This window comes from Centrocercus urophasianus, unplaced genomic scaffold, assembly GCF_019232065.1.
Source record: "Centrocercus urophasianus isolate 14NV4802_14NV808 unplaced genomic scaffold, USGS_Curo_1.0 seq_5, whole genome shotgun sequence".
In the NCBI taxonomy this organism is placed as follows: Eukaryota; Metazoa; Chordata; class Aves; order Galliformes; family Phasianidae; genus Centrocercus; species Centrocercus urophasianus.
In genome coordinates, this window is record NW_024885088.1 from 4,556,161 (window position 1) to 4,576,144 (window position 19,984).

General features: G+C 39.2%; 1 protein-coding gene across 1 annotated transcript in view; it reads left to right on the forward strand.

Moving 5' to 3' along the window:
* Positions 1-19,984, forward strand: part of PARVB (parvin beta) — a 59,239-nt gene that overhangs the window by 25,750 nt on the left and 13,505 nt on the right. Inside the window, exons 4-9 of the mRNA XM_042835124.1 lie at positions 6,240-6,342; positions 9,889-10,029; positions 10,799-10,914; positions 16,524-16,582; positions 18,203-18,222; positions 19,335-19,396. Of these exons, the coding sequence (XP_042691058.1) occupies positions 6,240-6,342; positions 9,889-10,029; positions 10,799-10,914; positions 16,524-16,582; positions 18,203-18,222; positions 19,335-19,396 (501 nt within the window). The remainder of the gene's footprint in view (positions 1-6,239; positions 6,343-9,888; positions 10,030-10,798; positions 10,915-16,523; positions 16,583-18,202; positions 18,223-19,334; positions 19,397-19,984) is intronic.

The following is a 19,984-nucleotide window of genomic DNA, read 5'->3' on the forward strand; positions in this document are numbered from 1 at the left end:
GAGCAGCATGTAACCTGAGATGGTTTCCTTGGGATCATCCCCCAAGGAAGGAGATGTGTCCTGTGGAGTGCATACTTGAAAAATGATCTGATTTAAGTAATTGATAAGCATTTGCATACCTCTCAGAGTTTTTACAGAAGCTTAGCAGAGAAACATTTAATACAGTCGGTGTGAATCTATTTAGGCAAGGTTTAAATTTAGGTTTAAATCATGTTGGCAAACCCTATTTTGTGCCACAGAAGAACACACACACACATACAAAACAATTTATTCTTTATTTTGTGTTCTTTGGTTAAGTTTTCCGGGAGCTCCAGTGCTAGACAAGAATTAGCCCCGTTAAGTGCTACACAGCAGCAGCCAGTGGGAGAGGCTTTGGGCCCCACAGAGCTTGAAATCAAAGATCTCCATGGAATAACAAGGAATCAAGGGGTTGAATGGATTGGGGTTTTTATAGTGCGAAGTGGTTCTCTGCCTTTTCCTCTCTAACAGGAATGTGTCAATAGCAGAAACAGGGCCTGATACCTTTTAAAATTTGGCAGTATGACTAAGCTTCGTTGGTGCCAGCCCAAATCCCTTTCAGCACCATCGTATGACATGCCAATGGTTTGCCATCACTGATTTTGAGTGTTTCTGTTCCCTTGTCAGCCACATGCCGTTAGGGTAGGTGGAACTTAGTGCAAAGAGGAAGCAGAGATATCTTTTGCTGATGCTGCTGTGATATCTCTTTGTCTCCACAAAATATTGTTTTAATTTCTGCTAGGCCTGGTGCCATAGGAATTATATGTGTAGTGGATTAATCAGTACAAGCTTTCGTGAGCATTTGGAAGTGATTTTGACGGAGCTGTTGGGAGAAAAGCTGTGTACTATTGTGGTAATGCAGAAACCAAAAGAAAAGAAAAAAAAAACAGCCAATTCCTCATTTGTACTAAAGCAGATATACAGTGAATAACCTCACAGAAGGCTGCTTAATTGGGGTTGCAAAAATACATACTTTAAATCTTCTTGCACATATGAAAATTGTCAGTAACTGAAATGATGCCTTAAAGTGTTATTTGTTATCATATCACTGTTATCATATCATCATGAGAATATCACTGTATTCTCGTTGACAGTTTGTCAGTATGAAGTGATATGTTCCGATGTGTTCAAATAAATTATCTCTGTGGCCAGCAGCCTTTTCTTCATCACTTCATGTGCCCTGCGTGTAAATACAATTTGGGGTGTGGCTGAACAGGTCCAAAGCTGAAAATTCAGGTCAGGGAAAGAGAGGAGTTGTGTTTTTATTTATATGTATAAATAATTTACACAAAAAGTACTTTATTTCTAGTGTCTGAAGTGCGTGAGCTTTTCCTCGTCGCTTATTTGCCAAGTGACAAATGACCAAGGTTTCAAGTAAAGCTAAATGAAACCTTGCTTCCTAAAAACTCACTAGTCTCTCTCTCCTTTCAGGCCTGGCAGTGCTTTGCGTGTAGTCACTAGTTTCTAAGGCTGAATATGAATTTCTGATGCTCATTTCCATTTTCAACCCTAAAGTCAGTTAAGCTTTTGTATTTTTGGTCTGTGCTTCCTCATTCTCCCAGAAGTCAAGGGCGAAAAGGGTCATTAAAATCAGGGTTTTCTTTTCTTGCTGTTTTGGTGAGCAGGTTTCCTGTTTTCCCATTGGGGCAGACTCATTCATGTAGTTTGCTTTGTTTTTCATGTTATTCTTTGCTGTTGGAGCAGTGGCCGTGGGGTCCTTATGCCCTTGAACTCTGCACATTAACTCTGAATGTGCCTCACTGCTGTGGGAGTAGCCAGCCTGTAGAACAAAAACACTTCACAAAGCTAGTGAAGTTTGAAGTGAAAGCCCATCTTGCACAAATTAAAAAGCAGATAGCCGGGCAGAAGACTCATTTTTACTTCTAGATGTCTACCACTTCTGAATTTCAACTGTCTCCCTCACAACAAAGTTCAGTTTTCAGTGTTTAGTAATGCACCGTGGCTGATTTAATCAGATATATGCATTTGGCCAAAAATGATGTAATAAGTGGATGTGTCAAAATTTAGAGTACCACTGGAAATTTTAGAACTATAAGCACCCGTGCCTGAGTATTTGTCACAGTTCTGAGATGCTTTCCACGAGTGTGGATCTGCATGGAAAGCAGGCATGGTTTTCAGGATGTGCGAATATTACACTGAAGTTTTAAAATCAGTGCTAGTCCTGAATACATAGAAAAGCAGATTTTTTTAAGGATGTGTTCTGACTAAGAGGCATAAGCATCCCTGTGTATCTGTATCCTGCTTTGCGAGTCTCCAAGTACTGACCAGGGTGAGCCTCAGGCACACAGAAGATTACCAGCAACGTGTGGGATCTGGTGATGGCTTCACCAGTCATTACATGTAAGGGGAGGCATATTGTTGGGACTGACACTGGGACAACAAGCTTGCAATGAAGTTTTTCCTTGGTTTTGCAGTATACCTCTTTACATTTCTTATTTAATGCAGCAAACATAGCCCTAACTTAGTTGAGCATATTCTCACTCGCTGGAAAAACTCTGGCTGCTCCTTAGGTCTGCTTCCCACCAAGTACTCCATGCCTGTGTCAAGCTGTTTACATTTTTAGACATTCAGATTGCTGAAAACTTTCAGCTTCTGTCTTTGCATGAAGGAGAAACTACAAAGATCTGGAGCATTGACTTTGTGAGAGGAGAATCAGACAGTATTTTTCTGCGTTAGTCATTTCAGTAAGCAAAACAGTGCTTTATGTCCCTTGCGAAACTTAAAATAGAAATAAAAATAAGTGCAGAAAGATTTTCCAGGCTCCTAATTAAGACGTGATCAGGAAATTAAGAGGTAAAACAGCAAATTTTGTGAAGGTTGTGGGTTGTGGTTTTTTCTTTAATTGCAACATTTGTCAGTCTTCCAGTGCTGTAAAAATACTTGGATTATTTATTTATTTATAAATACAAATTGCAAATTCAATTTCCTACCAGAGCTGGATCTGTACTCTGACTATTAAAAAAGCCAGAACGTTCTCTGGGATACTTTTCTTTCAGATATTACTCTATTAAAACAATAAAATAACTCTGGCTAGACCTCATACAATTTGTATCTTTGGAATGTAATTTCTGTCAAATATTTTTCAGCGTTAAGTTTCTCAGAGACATTTAAGTAGTACATAATGTAATTTTTTTTTTTTTTTTTTTTTTTTAAATAGCCTGTACCCATATCAAAGTATTTTCATAGCTTCTTTGTAATTCTTCTTTACCTACAGTCTTGAAAATGGGATATTCACTCCTACATTAGGAAGCGCTTCCAGATTTCTATTTTAAACTCCTTGACATTTGCAGTATTCTGACTGCAATACTATTCAGCTGAGGAAAAAATGGTCTGTTAATTACAGGTTTCAGATAATTTAGCATCTTCATATTAGGAATTTAAACAGATTGTGATTGTAATCTGATAGTTTCAGCTGAACCTCAGGTGATTTTTTTGAATGCCTGCTCTTTGAATCTCATGGATGACCCAAATCTATAAATGTGATTTCTTCAGTTAGTTTTCTGTTGATGTCTGCATGTGTAAAACTTGTATCGTTTCAGAACTGGGCAATCACTTTATTGAAAGGCTTCTGAAACCTCTCTTGGTGATATCTCATTATTTAGGAGTTGCTTTTCGGTACCATTGGTGAATAGTTTGAGGCCTTATTGTCTTTCAGCTCTGGCAATTTTTTTTATTAACTTGCCTGTCTCTGCAGCCCTTTGCCATAAATGTCCTTCTGTCCCCTGTAAAAAAAAAATAAAATTGAGAGAGACAAAAATAGTTAAAAAGAGTTTTCTCTCCAAATGTGGAGATAATTTCCCACCTGCAGAGCAGAGCGCTATTGCTTTATTTGGGCTGCATCTTCTTGCAGCTGGCTTTTGCTGGCAATCTCCAATGAGCTAACTGTGTTAGAGGTTTTCAAAGGAAATGCAAAGTCTAGGTGCCCTGTTCCTGATGGTAGATGACATGCCATACAGCTTTAAACCTAGAAGAGAAATGAGCAGCTGAGAGTTTACCTGATTTAGAGACAGCTGAACAGCTGCTAGAAGATGAAATGCAGGAAGAGTAATCATCAATGTTCTCCTCTATCTCCATATGATGTCTCTATCAGGCTGTGACACCAGAGCAAGATTAACCTAAATATCCTTGTGACCTACAGTCAGATATTCATGCCTCCATGAAAAGAGATGTTTTTCAGTGCAGTCCTTTATTTTATTTGCCTTTTATTTCATAATTTCTTGAATATTAAAATGGAACAAAGTTCTTAGCTATTGTAACTGCCAAGAGGCAGAATTATAGGATCTAATCAAAAGTGAATTTGAAGAATCCAGTTTTATATAGGTTGCTCCAAAAGTAATGCCACTTATATATTTCCATGAACACCACAACAGATACAAAGAGCTCAATAACACTGTTTGATAGAGCAGATTTTCAGCTACATAATGCTGTTTTTTCAGCATAATCACCACCACTAGCTATGAATTTTCACCGGCAATGAACAAGAGCCTGTATGCTGCTCATAAAAATCTGCATGCACTCATAAAAATCTGCATGGCTGTCCACAACGTGGCTTCTCTTTCATGTTGCCATTACTGATATGCAGTATGCACCACCTCGCTGTGCTCACATGTACCATTTGTTCTCTGTAAACATTCAGCAAGCATCAGTGAACGTCACTGGGTGCATTTTTTTCCATGTGCAAGAATTCAGTGACACACCTTTGCTTCATTTGCTCTTCTATGTCAGATCTACTTACTCAGACTGCCACTCTTCTGCCATCTGTCACATAAGCAAAATGTAAAAGAACATGGGTGGGAAGGTGTGTAATCACTGAATGTATAGATGTTACAATTAAGAAATATACAGGAAAGTTAGGCTAAACAGGCTATCAGACTAAAGAAGAATGGATGAAAAGCTTACCCTAAATCTGAGCTCACTGAGAAGACTCCAAGAAGGGCAATCTACTTCCCTAGTGGTAGTCAGCTCTTAAATGGGGTCTAGGAGAGGTGGAGCCAGGTTCTGCTCCTTCTAGTAGCACAGGAGAATTGCCTTTACCTGTGCTCCCAGGACTGATTCATTGCTTGCCTCAGGTGGTCAATCAGAGGTTCAGGCTGTAATTCAGTACTTCTCATACAGAAGGCTCAACCTCTGCTGCCATATCACCATCTGCCTCTGACATCGTGGACCAACTTAATAAGATAAGAGGCATTACCTTTTGAGCAGCCCTTCTGTATGAAGCAAATGAAAAATCAGAGGTTTTTAATTGAGGCACATTATTTTAGGTGGCTCTGCTTGTATTTTGCATATCTGCAAAATATCTTCTGCCCTTATAGTCAAGGCTTTAGCAGTACAACTTGACCTCTCTTCCCACAGAACTGCATTATTTCACAAAAGGCATTTAATTTTCCAAATAATAAATTGGAGGAAAACATTACTGCCAACTTCAGTAATGCTTTTTTTCCCATAACTGTTCGGAAGTTATTATCTTTGGCACCTTGAAAACTTAAATCAGTTCCTTTTTTTTTAATTTTTAAACGTCTTTTTTTTAATTTTTTTTTTATATTCTTGTTTTGCAGATAGTTATGGTTGTCAGTGTATGGGGACTGTCACTTACATATGTTGCAGAATGATTATCAGGCCCAGATGACCAAAATTATAATTACAGGCTTCTGTGTTTTGTAATACCTGAAGTTAAAATGCCTGGTTGCTTAATGTCAACAATTTCCCTAATGAGTGTGTTTAGTTCCTCTTAGTGGCAATATTCACTTTCACCCCTCTGAAGCTTTTTTCTCTTCCCTACCACTTGTGTCTACTCAAAGATGACAGTGGGAGTGCTGGGAGCCTTGCAGGTTCAGGGGTCTGTTGTCATCTCCTGGCAGGCCTGCTGATCACTTAAAACAGGTAAGGCATGAGGCTTGAGACATGGAGAGCAGGTTTGCTAGATATTGGCAAAGGTTGTTGCTATAGAGCTACTGGTTACTTCTGCTTTAGAATTAGTGTAATAAGAAGATATAATGCAAAGAAATACAGGGCATTAGAATTGCCATGTTGCTAGACCTGAAATAAAAGCAATAACAGCAAAAACATTTATTTATTTGTCTCTGTAACTAAGGAATACACGAATATAGTTATTCTTGTTCTGTTTTCTGTTCCTAGTTACTGCCTGAAGGAACATGCTTTGGTGCTTTTTAGACATTTGCTTCCTCTTTCTGTACTCCCAGGTTCTAATTGACTGGATTAACGATGTGCTGGTGGAGGAGAGAATCATTGTGAAACAGCTTGAAGAGGACCTTTATGATGGGCAGGTACTGCAGAAGCTACTAGGTGAGTTCACACAAGAGAAGGAGGCTCCAGAAAGTGAAAGGAAGCCCCAAATTAAACCTTTTGAAAGATGTGGATTGTAATGAAGCTGTGCAGTAACTCACTGTCTCACCAAGGGTACAGTTTGTTTCAATGATAGCTACATTGTCAGCTTCTCCTCTGTTTCTCTGGGGCACTCTTCCTTCGAAAGGGGAGGATCATTCTTAGGTAGCTCATTTGGGAACTAGTAGTAGTCCAGAGAACTGAAATGTGGCAGAAAAAAAGGTGAAGAGGAGGTCAAGCAGAAGCCATGTAGTCCAAACTTTTGTCTTCATAGTTTTCTCCTGAAAGTTTTTTGGGCTGAGAGGTTTTTTTGAGTTCATAAAGAATTACTTTTAGGAAAAGGAAAAAAAAAAGGAGAATCCTTGACAGCAGGCACATACTCACAGTGTGCTTTTAAGTGCAAATGGTACATGAGGATATATATTTAATTAAGCAGTTCTGATTTTGCAACCCTTTTGCATCTTTGCAGTGTGTGCTTTTGCAAGAATCAAAACCAAGAAAAGCTGAATGATTATGTAGTGGTTTACCAGGGTGTTTTCAGCAAAGAGACTTGAAGGTTCAGGTACTCACTGTAGATCCCCCCTGTTTCTTGGAGACAAATAAGTAAGTTGAGAGCTGTCTGCCTATGACATGTTTTCAATAGTTGAAATAGTTTTCAATAGGGTTGAGATATGGGATATAAGTGTCAGAGTAGGGGAAAGAGGATTAAGTGTTGCTAATTCTATCGGTGGTAACTGAAGCTACTTATTGAATTTTGTGCACATATTCCTCAAATAAAATGCATGCAGTGTTTTGGCAAACATAAGCTTGTAAAACTTGTAAACAACAACTTGTGTGCAATATTTGTGTGAATACAAAACTGTTCCCAATTTGGGATAGTATCTGGTAGCTTATGTCACTGTCAGAGGACTTTCAGCTGACGGTTGCTCTGGTGCTGTACTCCTAAATAAAGGCATTCAGAAAAAGGAGCTGAAGTCTTTCACTGTTACTTAAATCTCTCTGTGAATTACTTTGCCAGTCTTAACACCAGGGTGTGCATCTTCTTACTGCATCTTCTCTGGAAGCTCTTTGAAATAATCGGGGTAAGCTGGCACTGCTCCAAGTTCTTTCTGGGGGTTTAGGGAAAAATAGTGGAAATGGATTAGCAAATTTGTCTCACTGCTGAAGGTAGTAGACAGCGTGTGACATCAGTCTGATGTCGGAGGATAATAAGAGGGCAAAATGGTACTTTGGGTATATACATGCTGGTATTCTGGCAGATGGTAGTTTATTTTATTGAAGCCATTTGTATTGGGAACTTTAAGAAATCAGTGCTCTCTGTGGAGACCATGGTTTCTGCCCTCAGGCCTGCATGCATTTAGAAAGTGCTTTGTTGTCCATACATGCATGACCAGTTGGACTTACACAGGAGGAGAGGTGGGCATGTACATCTTGCAGGCTTGAGACTTTTATTCAGACTGACTTTTCTTTATGCTCTCTCTGTTTGGCCTCTGACTGGAGAGCAAATGCTTCTTCCCTGGCCTGAAGCCATCAGTGTGGTGTTGTCTCAACATGAATTTTTCAGTGGTCTCTTGATTTATTCAGCAAGTCTTATTCCTGAAACTTTCCATTTTCATGCCCTCTCAGTGATGCGAGATGCAGCAAAGCTTGTCATGCCTGGCGGTGGTGCTCCTGATGCTTGAAGCCTCATGATTAAGACAATCCCCAGTTTTACAACAAAGTCATATTTTCTTTTGCCTACAGGAAAGGCTAACAACAAGTAGGGTTATTAAACTTCAAGTAGCAGATACCATTCCTTGTCTGTGAGAGGTATTTCAAGAATATTAGTCTTGATGGACAAACAGAAAGATCTGCCTTGATGGGCAGATGAAAGACAGCAGCTTGTCAGTGGGGTTACTTTGAAGCTGTTTGAAGTGGGAGATGAGCAAATGATTATCAGACCAGTTTAGGTAGGGCTCCTTGCTTGGTTGATTTTATCAACAAAGTATGAGTAATGCCAATGAGAGAGGCTGGGGTGGTGTGGTGCTTTTGGTGTCAGGGTAAAGGGAAATTAGTTTCTGCTTGCTGATTGGAAGTTCATGTGGGCTGAGAATGGATTGGAGCTGTAACGTGTGACAAAAAAGAATGAATCTTGTAGGATAGATTATTTTTTTAATAAAAGATCTAAGATAATTTAAAATAATGCTTACATGTTTTGGCAGCCAGCTTAAAAAAGACTCACAGACATTCTGGCTAAGGAACGTTTTTCCATTAAGACTATTCGGATTCTGATAACAAATTGTTAGATTGATAGAAACTGTCAAAATGTTGCAAGCGTTCATGAATCAATAACCTGCAAGTCTCTTCTGTTTGGGTTATTAAAGGAAAGCTATATTTCTGACATTTAAAAATATATATACAGCTATGTAAAATGTCCAAAAGAAACACGTCCTTAAACTTGAGGCCAGAAATATTTCCATTTTTGAAATAGTATGTTTTGACAACTTCAGAATGTTTGTCTAGCCCATCCTGTGTTGTGAAAAAGGTTTTGATGAAATATATTTTTTTGTTTTAAAGACTGGAATGCTTAGTTGTTGTATGTTCATCCAGTCCTGACTTGCTAGTGCAGTGAGTTTGACCATTTTTTCTCCAGAGTGAGGAGAGAAAAGAGATCAGCAGTTTCCATTGCTATGGTGGATGGAAAACTCTATCCCACCTTCCTCAGCTCTCTTCTTTGAGAGAAGGACATTCAACTCCTGCCTCTTTGGCAAAGGCCACAGTGCAGAAGAAGAGAAAAGTGGTTTATCTATGATTTTTACAACAAATAGTTTTATTATAGAAAAAAAGTTAAAATTTTAGTTATGTCATTTTAGAAAATAATGCAATGTTAATTCATTTCTGGGAGCAATCAACTAAGCCAATATAACAACACAACAATATTGTTCCAGCTTACTTATTTCTTTAAATCACTTCCAGTACATCAGTTTGAACCTATGACTCTCTCGATGGCTTAAGGAGGCACACGTTCTTTAGTTTAAATTCAGACCTTCAGCTAGCCTGAAATAGATTTCATTAAGTTAAAGAAACGTCCACACCAGCCTGTCCCTTCTTTGTCCTAACTTAACTTCAGTTATCAGAAAAGTCCATTAAACTGATAGAAGTTGCTTGTGTAGGGAAGGCTGTGTTATGCCCAATGTTTTTCAGCAATGAAAGAAAACGGGAGGCACAGTAACCATTACTGCTAACTTGATCCCTGTCTTAAAGTTACTAAATATTTTGTCACCTGCTTGGTGAGTGTGTTCTGCCAGACCTTACTTGTTTTCTGTCACAGGGCCTATTGGAACTGACACATTTTGATAAAGGTTTGCTTTTCAGTTATTTTGCTTTCTGAGGAAAATCATTTTGTTGGGAAATTTCTAGCAGAGTCCAGCTCTGATCCCCAGTACTCTGCACTTGTTATTCCCACCCAGCTCCTTTATCAATCCGGTATTGCTTGTTTCATTTTGTTGTTTCTTTCTTCAAATACAGAAAAATTGGCTGACCGTAAACTCAACGTGGCAGAAGTGACTCAGTCTGAGATTGGTCAGAAACAAAAGTTGCAGACGGTCCTGGAAGCTGTCCATGATTTACTTCGACCCCATGGCTGGACAATCAAGTGGAACGTTGACTGTAAGGACGTTTCTATGGTTTCTGTCTCAGCTTCATAGACAAGGAGTGCATGATAATAGGGTATTTATTTGCATAGAAGATATTACCAAATCCATGTGTGAATTATAACTGGTACCACTTTCTGTAGACTTTAAAGACAGGCATACATGGCTATGGAATAATTGGAATGCTATTCCTTTAAGCATATGCTTTTATTAGAAAGTAATTTGTTTGCTTCATGAATTCAAATCCTACAAATACGAGAAATTAAGCAATCATTCAATTTCTAGAGGGTGATCTAAGCCTTCTGGCCACTACACTGTCCTGTTTAAAGATGTAGTTTCTAAGAGGCTTAGCAGAAAGTGCCCCAAGTTCTAGTTTGGCCAGTTATTATCCAAAAATGAGAATGGAGTTTGAGAAGATGTTTCACTGAGGTGGTGAATGTCGTTTGTCTTTTACAGTCAGGAAAGCTTGTGTTAACACTCTGAACATCTTCTAAAAGCAGAATTCTCCAGTACAGTGGAAGAAAAGTGATTGATTCTGACTGTTCTTACTTCACTGTCTACAGAGGGAGCTGAAATGATTGGACTCCTAAATTAGTTACGTAACCTGATGAGAGTTGAATCTAGGCTCTGCTGCCTTTGTTAATTTAGGAAAAAGAAGGGAGAAGGAAAAAAGAAAGAAGATAATCTTCACTGTAGACATGTTTCAGTTCTTCCACCTTTTCCCCAGAGATGTTTGTTTAAAATAAGATGCCAGTATTCTTCTGTTTGCTTGCTTTTCCCTGCAGCAATCCATGGCAAGAACTTGATTTCCATTCTTCACCTTCTGGTAGCTTTGGCAATGCATTTCCGGGCTCCCATCCGACTGCCTGAACATGTGTCTGTACAAGTGGTGGTTGTACGAGTGAGTATGAACTTTGACAAGAATTTTATCAGAACAACAACTCTCTATTATTCTGATTTCATGCTGCTGGGCTGCTTCTGTCTGTTGCCTTCGAGTCTCATTTAGAAAATTCTTATCCTAGTTTTTTAGTGAGTTCCAGTCCTGGGGATGCATTTTGTGTGATTAAATATGATTCCAAGAACATCCTCTCTCTAACATGTTTAGGAGCACTATGTGAGGAAATGGCCTAAGTTGCATGAGAGGAGGTTTAAGTGTCAGAAATAATTTCTTCATAAAAAGGGCAGTTAGGCATTGGAACAGGCTGCATGGGGAGGTGGTGGAGTCTCCATCCTTAGGAATATTTAAAAGATATGTGGATGTGGCACCTAGGGACGTGGTTTAGGGGTGGACATGTCAGTGTTAGGCAGTGGTTGAACTTGATCGCGTTGAAAATCTTTTCAAACCTATTCGATTACATGATTTTCTATTGCAGTATGAAGTTAGAAGTGTGATGTGATTTTGTATAGAAGAGAGTTGTGTCTGTAACTTTTGGCACTTCAGAAAACGTTTTTTGCCATGCATTTGTATAGAGAAGCCACTGAAACACAAATAGCACAGAAAGAATTTCAACATGTAGAATCTCAGTCTGTGAAGCCTGTTACTGATGTTGTGTTTCCCCAGTGACTTATTATTCAGACTTAGATGTGTTGTTTTCCTTGGCACACTAGTGTAGTTTCCATCATTTCTTGCACAGCCTTATGTTTTTGTTAGCTTTCCTTAGATGTGCAGAATAGATTTCATCCAAGGAGTGTTGACTTCTTCCCTCCTGCCCTAGATATTGCTATAGTTATTCCTTTCTCTGCTTGACATCAACGGTTTCCTTTCAGTCTACAACAGCTCAACTTTCAGAGCATTTCTGCTCTTGCTTTTTGTCTTCCCTTCCATTCCAACTGAAGCTCTCATGGCAGTGCAGTTTTCAGGATGTAGACCCAGCTTTCCTGAACAACGATTGTAAAACCAGGCAGATCTGTTGCATCTGGCCATTCTCTGATCAAGCCATGACTGTTTGCTGTGGTGCTCAGCGCTGTTGTTGCGAGGCAGGCTCAGCTGCTGGTAACAGGCTGTGGAAGTGCCTTCTGTACATGCCACTTCAAGAAGATGAAGTGATCTTGTACTTTGCTTTGCAAGTGTTGATACCATTACAAGATACAGTTGCATCATCGTTGATTAGTCAACCCTCATTTTGCTTTATGTTTAAATAATAGCATTTTTCAGACTCCGTACCTGAATGCTCTAGAGGTACAGAGTAAGTGGGTAATTGACAGGTACTCCCTATCTCACAATAAATGTATACATTCTTTTCGAGACAGTTTTAAACTGCTTTCAGACTGCTGTAGTTCTTTCATTTTAGGAACAGTGAATTAGGTATGAAGTAATGTGAATGTAAATAGAAGACTAATTTATATTTTAGTTTCTTTTGATTACTTTAGAAAGGAAAGGGGAAAAAAAAATATGGTGGTCAGCGGTCCTCTGTCACCCTCATGGTAGAAATCTGCCCAGTGCAGTGAAGTGCCTTCTGTAACTGTGATGTGTCAGAAGAAAACCCTGGAGTAATGAGGGAAAACTTGCCTTTCCTTGTCCTTTCACAGCTTATTTCACATCCTGTAGTGGATAGAACTCTTTGGAGCAATTGTCCACACATCCTTTTCTGCTGGAGTTGCAGAGAGGACACATACAGAGAGGATCTGATTTACCAGAGTCCTCGAATCAGGAGATTAGACAGGGCTGAAATGAAGGCTGACTAGAAGTAGGAAAAGGAAGGAAGGAAGAGGAAAGAAAGAAGAAAGCGAACTCCCATGCCATCTACAAGGAAAGTTTATTTACGCTTGAGAAGTTGTAAACTCCTGCTCTTGGACCTAGATTCTGGGATCCTGGAAATGGTTATGACAACTGCTGGCTGTGAGCCTGCCTCAGCTGGGCCTATGCAGGAGGAGGCTTGTTTCGTTGCTTGCCTCATTCAGTTTTGTTTACTTAAGTGGAATGCAAGACAAGGTATGAACTGAAGTGTGTTTCTTTTGCAGTGCTCCCGCAGAAGAAATAACTTCTGCCTTATGGTTTGGAAAAATGAATTTTTGTAGTTCAGCATTTTTGTAATCTGGTCTAAAAATACATGCTCTTTTAGTAACATAGACCTCTTTAGATGGACTGTATGTAGCCTTTTTTATGTTGACAAAAATAAAAATGGTTATAAGGTTAGCATTATTTTCAACCTAAGTAAGAAAACTATTATAATTATCAATTTTGTTGTTAAATAATTTCCTATTACAGATCCTAGTAATTGTTAGAATTCTTTCAAACTAGATCATACTTAATGTAAGATTATTATCTGAATATACATTTAAGGAGACTGATCAATAGTTTGTAAAGTGTAGAGTGACTAAGCTTTACAGAATTGATCCCAGAGCAAGAAAACCTTGGAAGGTGTGGGAGAAATGTGCAAGAACACACCAATACTGAAGTTTGCCGAAGTAGTTAAGTCTCACTTTCATGGGTAACTTTGGCACTTTGAATTAACCTTCTCAATTTCTGTGTTTACATGGTGAAAATAACTGTCATGCTGGCTTAGAATTTTGCTACTTAATGAATTTGTACGCATTTTTTAGCCAACCCAAGAATGGTACAGAATACTTTCTATCTTTATATAAGTGTCGTGGGCTTTCTCTTCTGTAATTTTTCCTCTGATTTTTAGTGACCTTATCTATAAAATGAAGTAGTATTATGATAACACCATGCTACATGGGAAGTGTTTATCAAGATCTACACAGACCAGCAATGATTTGGCATTCTTTTGAATTCTGCCCTTCCTTTGGAGTCCTAAGGTGGCAGACTGAGACCTTCCTCAGTTACTGTTCTAAGAAGAATCTGTACTTGGATCAGTGTATCTGTCAGAAACATACTGAGGTCTTTTGGTGTGTATTTTGGTCAGAAAATCCACAGTTGCTTTGGAGACGACTTTCTGCTTTAATTTCCCTGTCCGGAAAAACCTTTATCTATGTTCCTACCTGCCCAGAGCAGCAACAATACTAAGCCAGCAGAAAAACACTTCTGCTTATACTGTTTTATAATGAACACCATGAGGTGTCTCTCAAGAGTGGAACTCCTGAAATCTAGTTAATTTCAAACCTGTCTTGAAATCCAACATCCAAAATTGATTTTTTTAGATCTTCCTTCCAAATAAAATAGAAAATGTGAGCATGGCAACATAAATCCAAATTATATATGAAGTGTTCTAGCAGAGCAAGGGTTTAGGTGAGTCTTTTAGTTAAGATTCTGTTGACAGCTCCTTGAAGTGCTGAGTTAAGAGTCTAAGATTGTACTTGTTTTAATAATGGTGTCAGTGTTTCACTTTTGTTCCAGCCTTTCTTAATGAGGGCAAGGAGTATTGAAACTTCATGGTTTCATTGTGAAGCTCCAGTGAGAATTGGAAATCCTGAGACTTTTCTTGCATCTGACTGTCTCTTGATAATTGAAACGTGAGCTTGCATGATGTAGAAATACTGTAATTCAGGAAAACAAAAATGTCTCAGAAGCGAGTGTAAAAATTGTTCGTAAGGCTCCCTGCCCATTGGTTATTTTTGCAAGGCTCAGTAATTGCTGTCTTTTGCACTCAGCTTTCCTATTCCTCATTTTTAAAATTGCTGTATGTCCCACCTTGGTGTTGGTGGAAGATCTGGTAGAAGATTCCTCTGTAGCCTGAGTTGCAGAAAGGTCAGAGGAAAGGCACTATGAAGATGTGTCTGGTGGCAATTGTGCAAGCAATCCTAGTTTTATCGATGGATGACATTTGTTCTGGAATGCAAGGCCAAGGGATCTAGCCTTGTGTGTGTGCTCTGAGAGGGCTGCACGGAAGTACTGCCATTTCCACCCACTGGGAAATCAGCGTGGGTATCCAGCCCTCTGTCTCATCAGCAGTTTGGAGGCATTATTCACTAGTCACCTCTTACTGAGGTTTTATTCACAGGGCACATAGTGACCAAAAGATCCAGAAACTGATGTGAGTAAAACAGGGTCTCTGTGAGATGGAATAAAGATAACATTGTTTCATACACATTAAAACACTGCCCTGTCAGATGCTTCCTCATTTTTCCACCCATGCTGTCATCCTGGCTGTCTTTCCCAAAATTTTCGCACCATTCCTGTGGCTCCCTTGGGGAAGCAGGGTTGGATGTATTCGTGATACAGAGGTGAGGTGTTGGGAAGACATGGCCAGAGGGCTGGATCCAGCTCTGGGCCAGGCTCAGGAGCGAGCTGCTGCAGCACAAGGGATGGAGACAGTGGCTCCCACTCTGCTCTCAGCAAGGCTCCCTGGGTGGCTTGGGAAAGCAGCACTGCCCTCATTTGTTGAATAGGGAGTAGAAAGGAATGAATTCTTGTTACTGATTTTTTTTTTTTTTTTTTTAATTGCAATTCTTATTTTAGATTGCTTCTGGGGAAGGATGTGCTTCTCTTCAAAGCTATTCTGCCTAATAAGTTCTTGTTTGGGGTTCAGCTGGTGAAAATGATTGAGATTGTGTATGTGCGAAGAGCTTGTGCCTGAGGGTGGCAGTTTCCCTGCTTACCAAAGCTAGCAGCTTTCATTATTAACTGTGTCTTCAGTCATTCTGACAGGACCTGGTTCCTAGATGACTGCTGATATTTGAGCACCTGATGTCATCTTTTTTAATGTAGAAGAAGGAGGGAAGAAAATAAAGCTGTGTGCTGTAATGTTGTAAGGGACCATAGAAAAGAGATGCTGAGAAGTTTTTCTGAATCGGATAAAAACAGTTCCAGCCTCAGAAAAGCATCTGCCACATGCCAAAACACTGGAATGTTGGTACCTCTGTACTGAAGTGCTGTGTCTTAACAGAGCTGAGGAAACTGGATTGAAATGGTCTTAGCAAATACTCTCTGTTGGATTAAAGAGTTCTTGCTTATACAGAAAAATATTGCAAGGAAACAAAATCCAGTAACAGGGAGATGCTGTCTGTTGTGAAATCACTACTAAGGTCTCTTATGCTCTCTACATTTCTGTGGTGATTGCTGGCAGGAGTGTGACTGGTGGCTTCAGTAATGTGTCTGCTCTCAGAGAGCCTCCCTTGTGCACTGAGGGCTTTGCCAGCACAACAGAAATTTGGCCAGGGGATGGCAGTCTGTTCTTTAGCTGTTCTTTAGCGCTAGACCTCTGCTGAGAGCCAGGCTGCTGGTAGTATCAAAGTGTTGGTTGACCCTGACCAAAACAAATAACCCTGGGGTGTTTAAGATGAGGCTGACAAACTCTCTAATGTGCGTTCCAGGCACAGTGTTGACTGTGGTCTTAGGCAGAGAATTGTTAGTGAGTTTATTGGCTGCAAATATATATAAATTTCCCAAATACTCATTTGAATGTCTGCTTGGTAAATGCTACTGTTGTAGGAGTGAGCCCTTTTGTGTCAGCTGTTTCACCTCTACCTGTACAAAACTTTGCCTTAGCAAGCATGGTTTACGCAGTTTTCTCCTCTGGGATTCTGAAAGATGATGAATGTTGTTGAGCCTCTAATGAGCTTCTCCTGTATTAATGCAATCTCTGTTTCTAACTCCCCCTTCACTTCCAGAAACGCGAAGGCCTTCTTCAGACAACTCATGTTACAGAGGAGCTGACGACTACAACAGAGTAAGCACAGAATGCTTTAGTTTGAGTCTGTGTCTGTGAAACTTTTCACAGGGACAAAACAAAAAAATAATCTCATCCTCACCCCTGCTAAATTAAGAAAATTCTTAATGTGTTGCTTTTTAACTGTATAAAAACAACTGCTCCTGGAAATACGTTACAAAGGAGAACAGCGTTTTCTTGACAGTCTTCTATCAAAAAAGCTTTTATCTGGGAACCTCATTGGAAGTGACACTTGGGGGCCTTTCTTCCTTCTTCTGCAGGTCACCATACATAACTCATTTCTGTCTGGACATGTTGTCTCTCTTAAGGACCAGTGCAGATATTCTGGGAGTAGATTACTTTGATGAAAGGCAATGACTCAAAACTGAAATTATACTGATAAAGTTGTAAGAAGAGATGAGATCTCTTATTTTCGTAGAGTACCTGAGGGCTAGAGCTCAATAAAAATAAATAAACGTCTTTACTCTCAGTTTTTGCAATGGGTTTACTCTGCTTTCTGCTTTTACATTTTCTTTTTATAAGGAAAAGGGAAGACATGCATTTTGGCTGCAAATAAAAGCTGAGGTTCTCCTTCATGTGGCCTGAAGTCAACTTTTCTAAAAGGGGTTACGCGAGCCCTCCTTCAGTCTTTCTGCATATTGGCTCCCTGTGGAGTTGGCTCAGCTTTCCATGACTTTGAAGATAAATGAAGTACCATGTGGCTTGCTCAGTGGGGAAGATATTTCAGATGGAAACATTCAAAAATGAGATCATTACATCTCTGTGTGGATGTTAAAGATCCATAGTTTTCTTTGTAGGATCTGAGCTCTGCTTCTGTGTTGTGGACAGATTATTCCTCCTATACTCTTGAACAGTGTAGTTAGCTTGTTCTCTCCTTCTGATGTGGTTTGTAAGATGGAATCTGTGTAGTAGGGTTTGGACTTTTTTTTATTTTTTATTTTTAGCAAGAAAGATGTTTACAGTTACTTCTGTGTGTTTATGCATGTGTTTTGCTAAGCTACTTAATGATACATAAAAAGAGGCTACTGTTTAATATGTTGCATACCTGGACAGGTACAGAAGATGCAATAATCAGCAGACTCCAGCATTAATTGAATACTTTCAAATTCGTCTGTGCAAATCAGGGCCTGATGCTCAGTTGATAAACATCTGTGGGGTGACGTCACTGGGCTGTGTATATAGTTGATGCGTGGCAGTATTGTTTACTTTCCAGTCAAATATGATGTATGTTTTCTTTCTTCAGATAAAATAGATTAAAGTGAGCCTTACTCTTTCTGAGCCATGTGTTATAGTTTCTACTGACTATATATATGAAAACTGTCCACAGAAACGTGTTCATTCACTCTTCATCCTAAAAACAGTGATGCATAAAAAAAAAATCACAATTCTGTATACATAATTTCAATTCATTTCAAATGTATCTCCTTGATATCACTGGTGATTTACTGGGGACACTGCAGCACGTTGCATCAGGTCTGCAACATGCCCAGCCTCCTGACATGATAGGAACGGTTAGCCCTCGGCATCTTGCAGGAAAAGACCTGTTAAGCCCATGGTCTTGTCTTTTCAAAGTGATTATTCATGAACTAACACAATGTTTTTAATTTCTCTGACTTGCAGGATGATGATGGGAAGATTTGGTAAGTAACAAAGTTGACCCTGAATTTTTTTTTATTTGTTTATATCCAGCACAGAAATCTTGTCTGCTTTGTCTCATGAGTTCAAGACACTGGATTGAGCAATGTCACAGGGTTGAAGTGTGTTGTGGGATTAGATTTTCTTACCCTGCACATAATGGGAAGAATCAGATCGTCGAGTGCACTGCTGTTGTTTTTCAGACTAATCCTTGTTGGTCTGTTTTCACTCTATGTAATAAATAGTAAAAATGCTACACAGGCAGTATTTCCTATTACCATTATTAGTGGCCTGCAAACAAAAATCTTTGCAGCCCCCACCAGTAAGTTACACCTTCTTCAGTGTGACTGCTTAATTTAAATATAAATGGACACATTTCTTTTTAAACACAAATGCAACTGTTTAGATTTTTAGTTTTTCTTTCACTTGTTTCGCCTGATGATGACGACTCAATTTAAAATGTTGTCCAGACAACTCAGTGTTTAGAAAATTTGTCAGCCCTGAGATGCCCGTGTGGAATATTGCATGAATCTTTTCATGTCAGTAGATTTTAGATTGGATCCAATGCCGTTGTAGAGCAATTAGACCCCTTACCATTGTACAGTGATTCAAATATTTATACTGCTCGTAAGCTTTGCTCTTTGTTGAGTGGTAAATCACATTCTAGTTACGTGTTCAGTTTTATGCTTATCTGAAGTCAATTGTATGACCAGTAGGAATAAAATTAACTGTATGAACATCTGATTTTGAGGCTGACCTTTGGGCATGAATGTAGCTATTATTATGGCTCAAGTGTACCATCAGGTGAGGTTTCAGTGTCTCACCGATTAAGATATGGTTGGGGAATGGTCAAAATTTGTTTCACTTTATTTTTTCTTCCACCAACTATGAAGGACAACAATGGGCAGTCAATGTATTTGCAGTTAATCCTGAAATTTCTAGTGCGGTTTGCTCTGGTAATTAGGTAGACACTAAAACAAAGTGATTACTTTTACCTTGGGTCTTTGTTATGCATCTTCCTTAGACAGGCCCTTAAGTTTACAAAACATAAAATACTTCCTGTACTCGGCTATTAGAGGTATATTTATTTTAATATATTTTTTTCCTGTAAAACCAGAGCGAGATGCCTTTGACACGCTTTTTGATCATGCACCGGACAAACTCAGCGTCGTCAAAAAGGTAAAAAAAAAAAATAAATAATAATTAAAAAAAAAAAAAAATTCAGATTTTATTTTCTTCATTGCTTTCTTCTTATGTTTTTGGAAAAGGTATCCAGAGAAATCTGGCATAAAAGAAAAGGATTTTAAAGTGATACGAAGGATGTTTATTTCCAAAAGAGCTCTGCTTTAGAGGCAGGTGGTACCTTGATTGATCAGCTTCAGTAAGGTTCTTGTCTGGTTACTGTTGTTTATTGTTCCAGGCTTTTCTGTGTAGTGCTGATACAGGCATTGACAGTTTGCAGCCATATACATCATTTTCGACTGCGCCTAAGCTGCAAAAGATCAGTGCTGCATGTAGTTGTCTAACTATGTCAGCAGCTACTTCTTTATCTGATTCAAAGTGGTGGAGGTTAGAAAAAGCCACTCTGCAAAGTATTTGCAGTGATACAAATCATTCTCTCTGGACAGCTGTACATGCTTTTATACCCCAAGTGCTGTCCTCCAGCAAGGAGGGGATGAACCGAAGGGTAACGAGACCAGGTGGTGGCAAAAGTCTCCTGGAAGTATTTTATTAAAGCTGATAGAGTTAAGTTTGCTCTACCTGTGC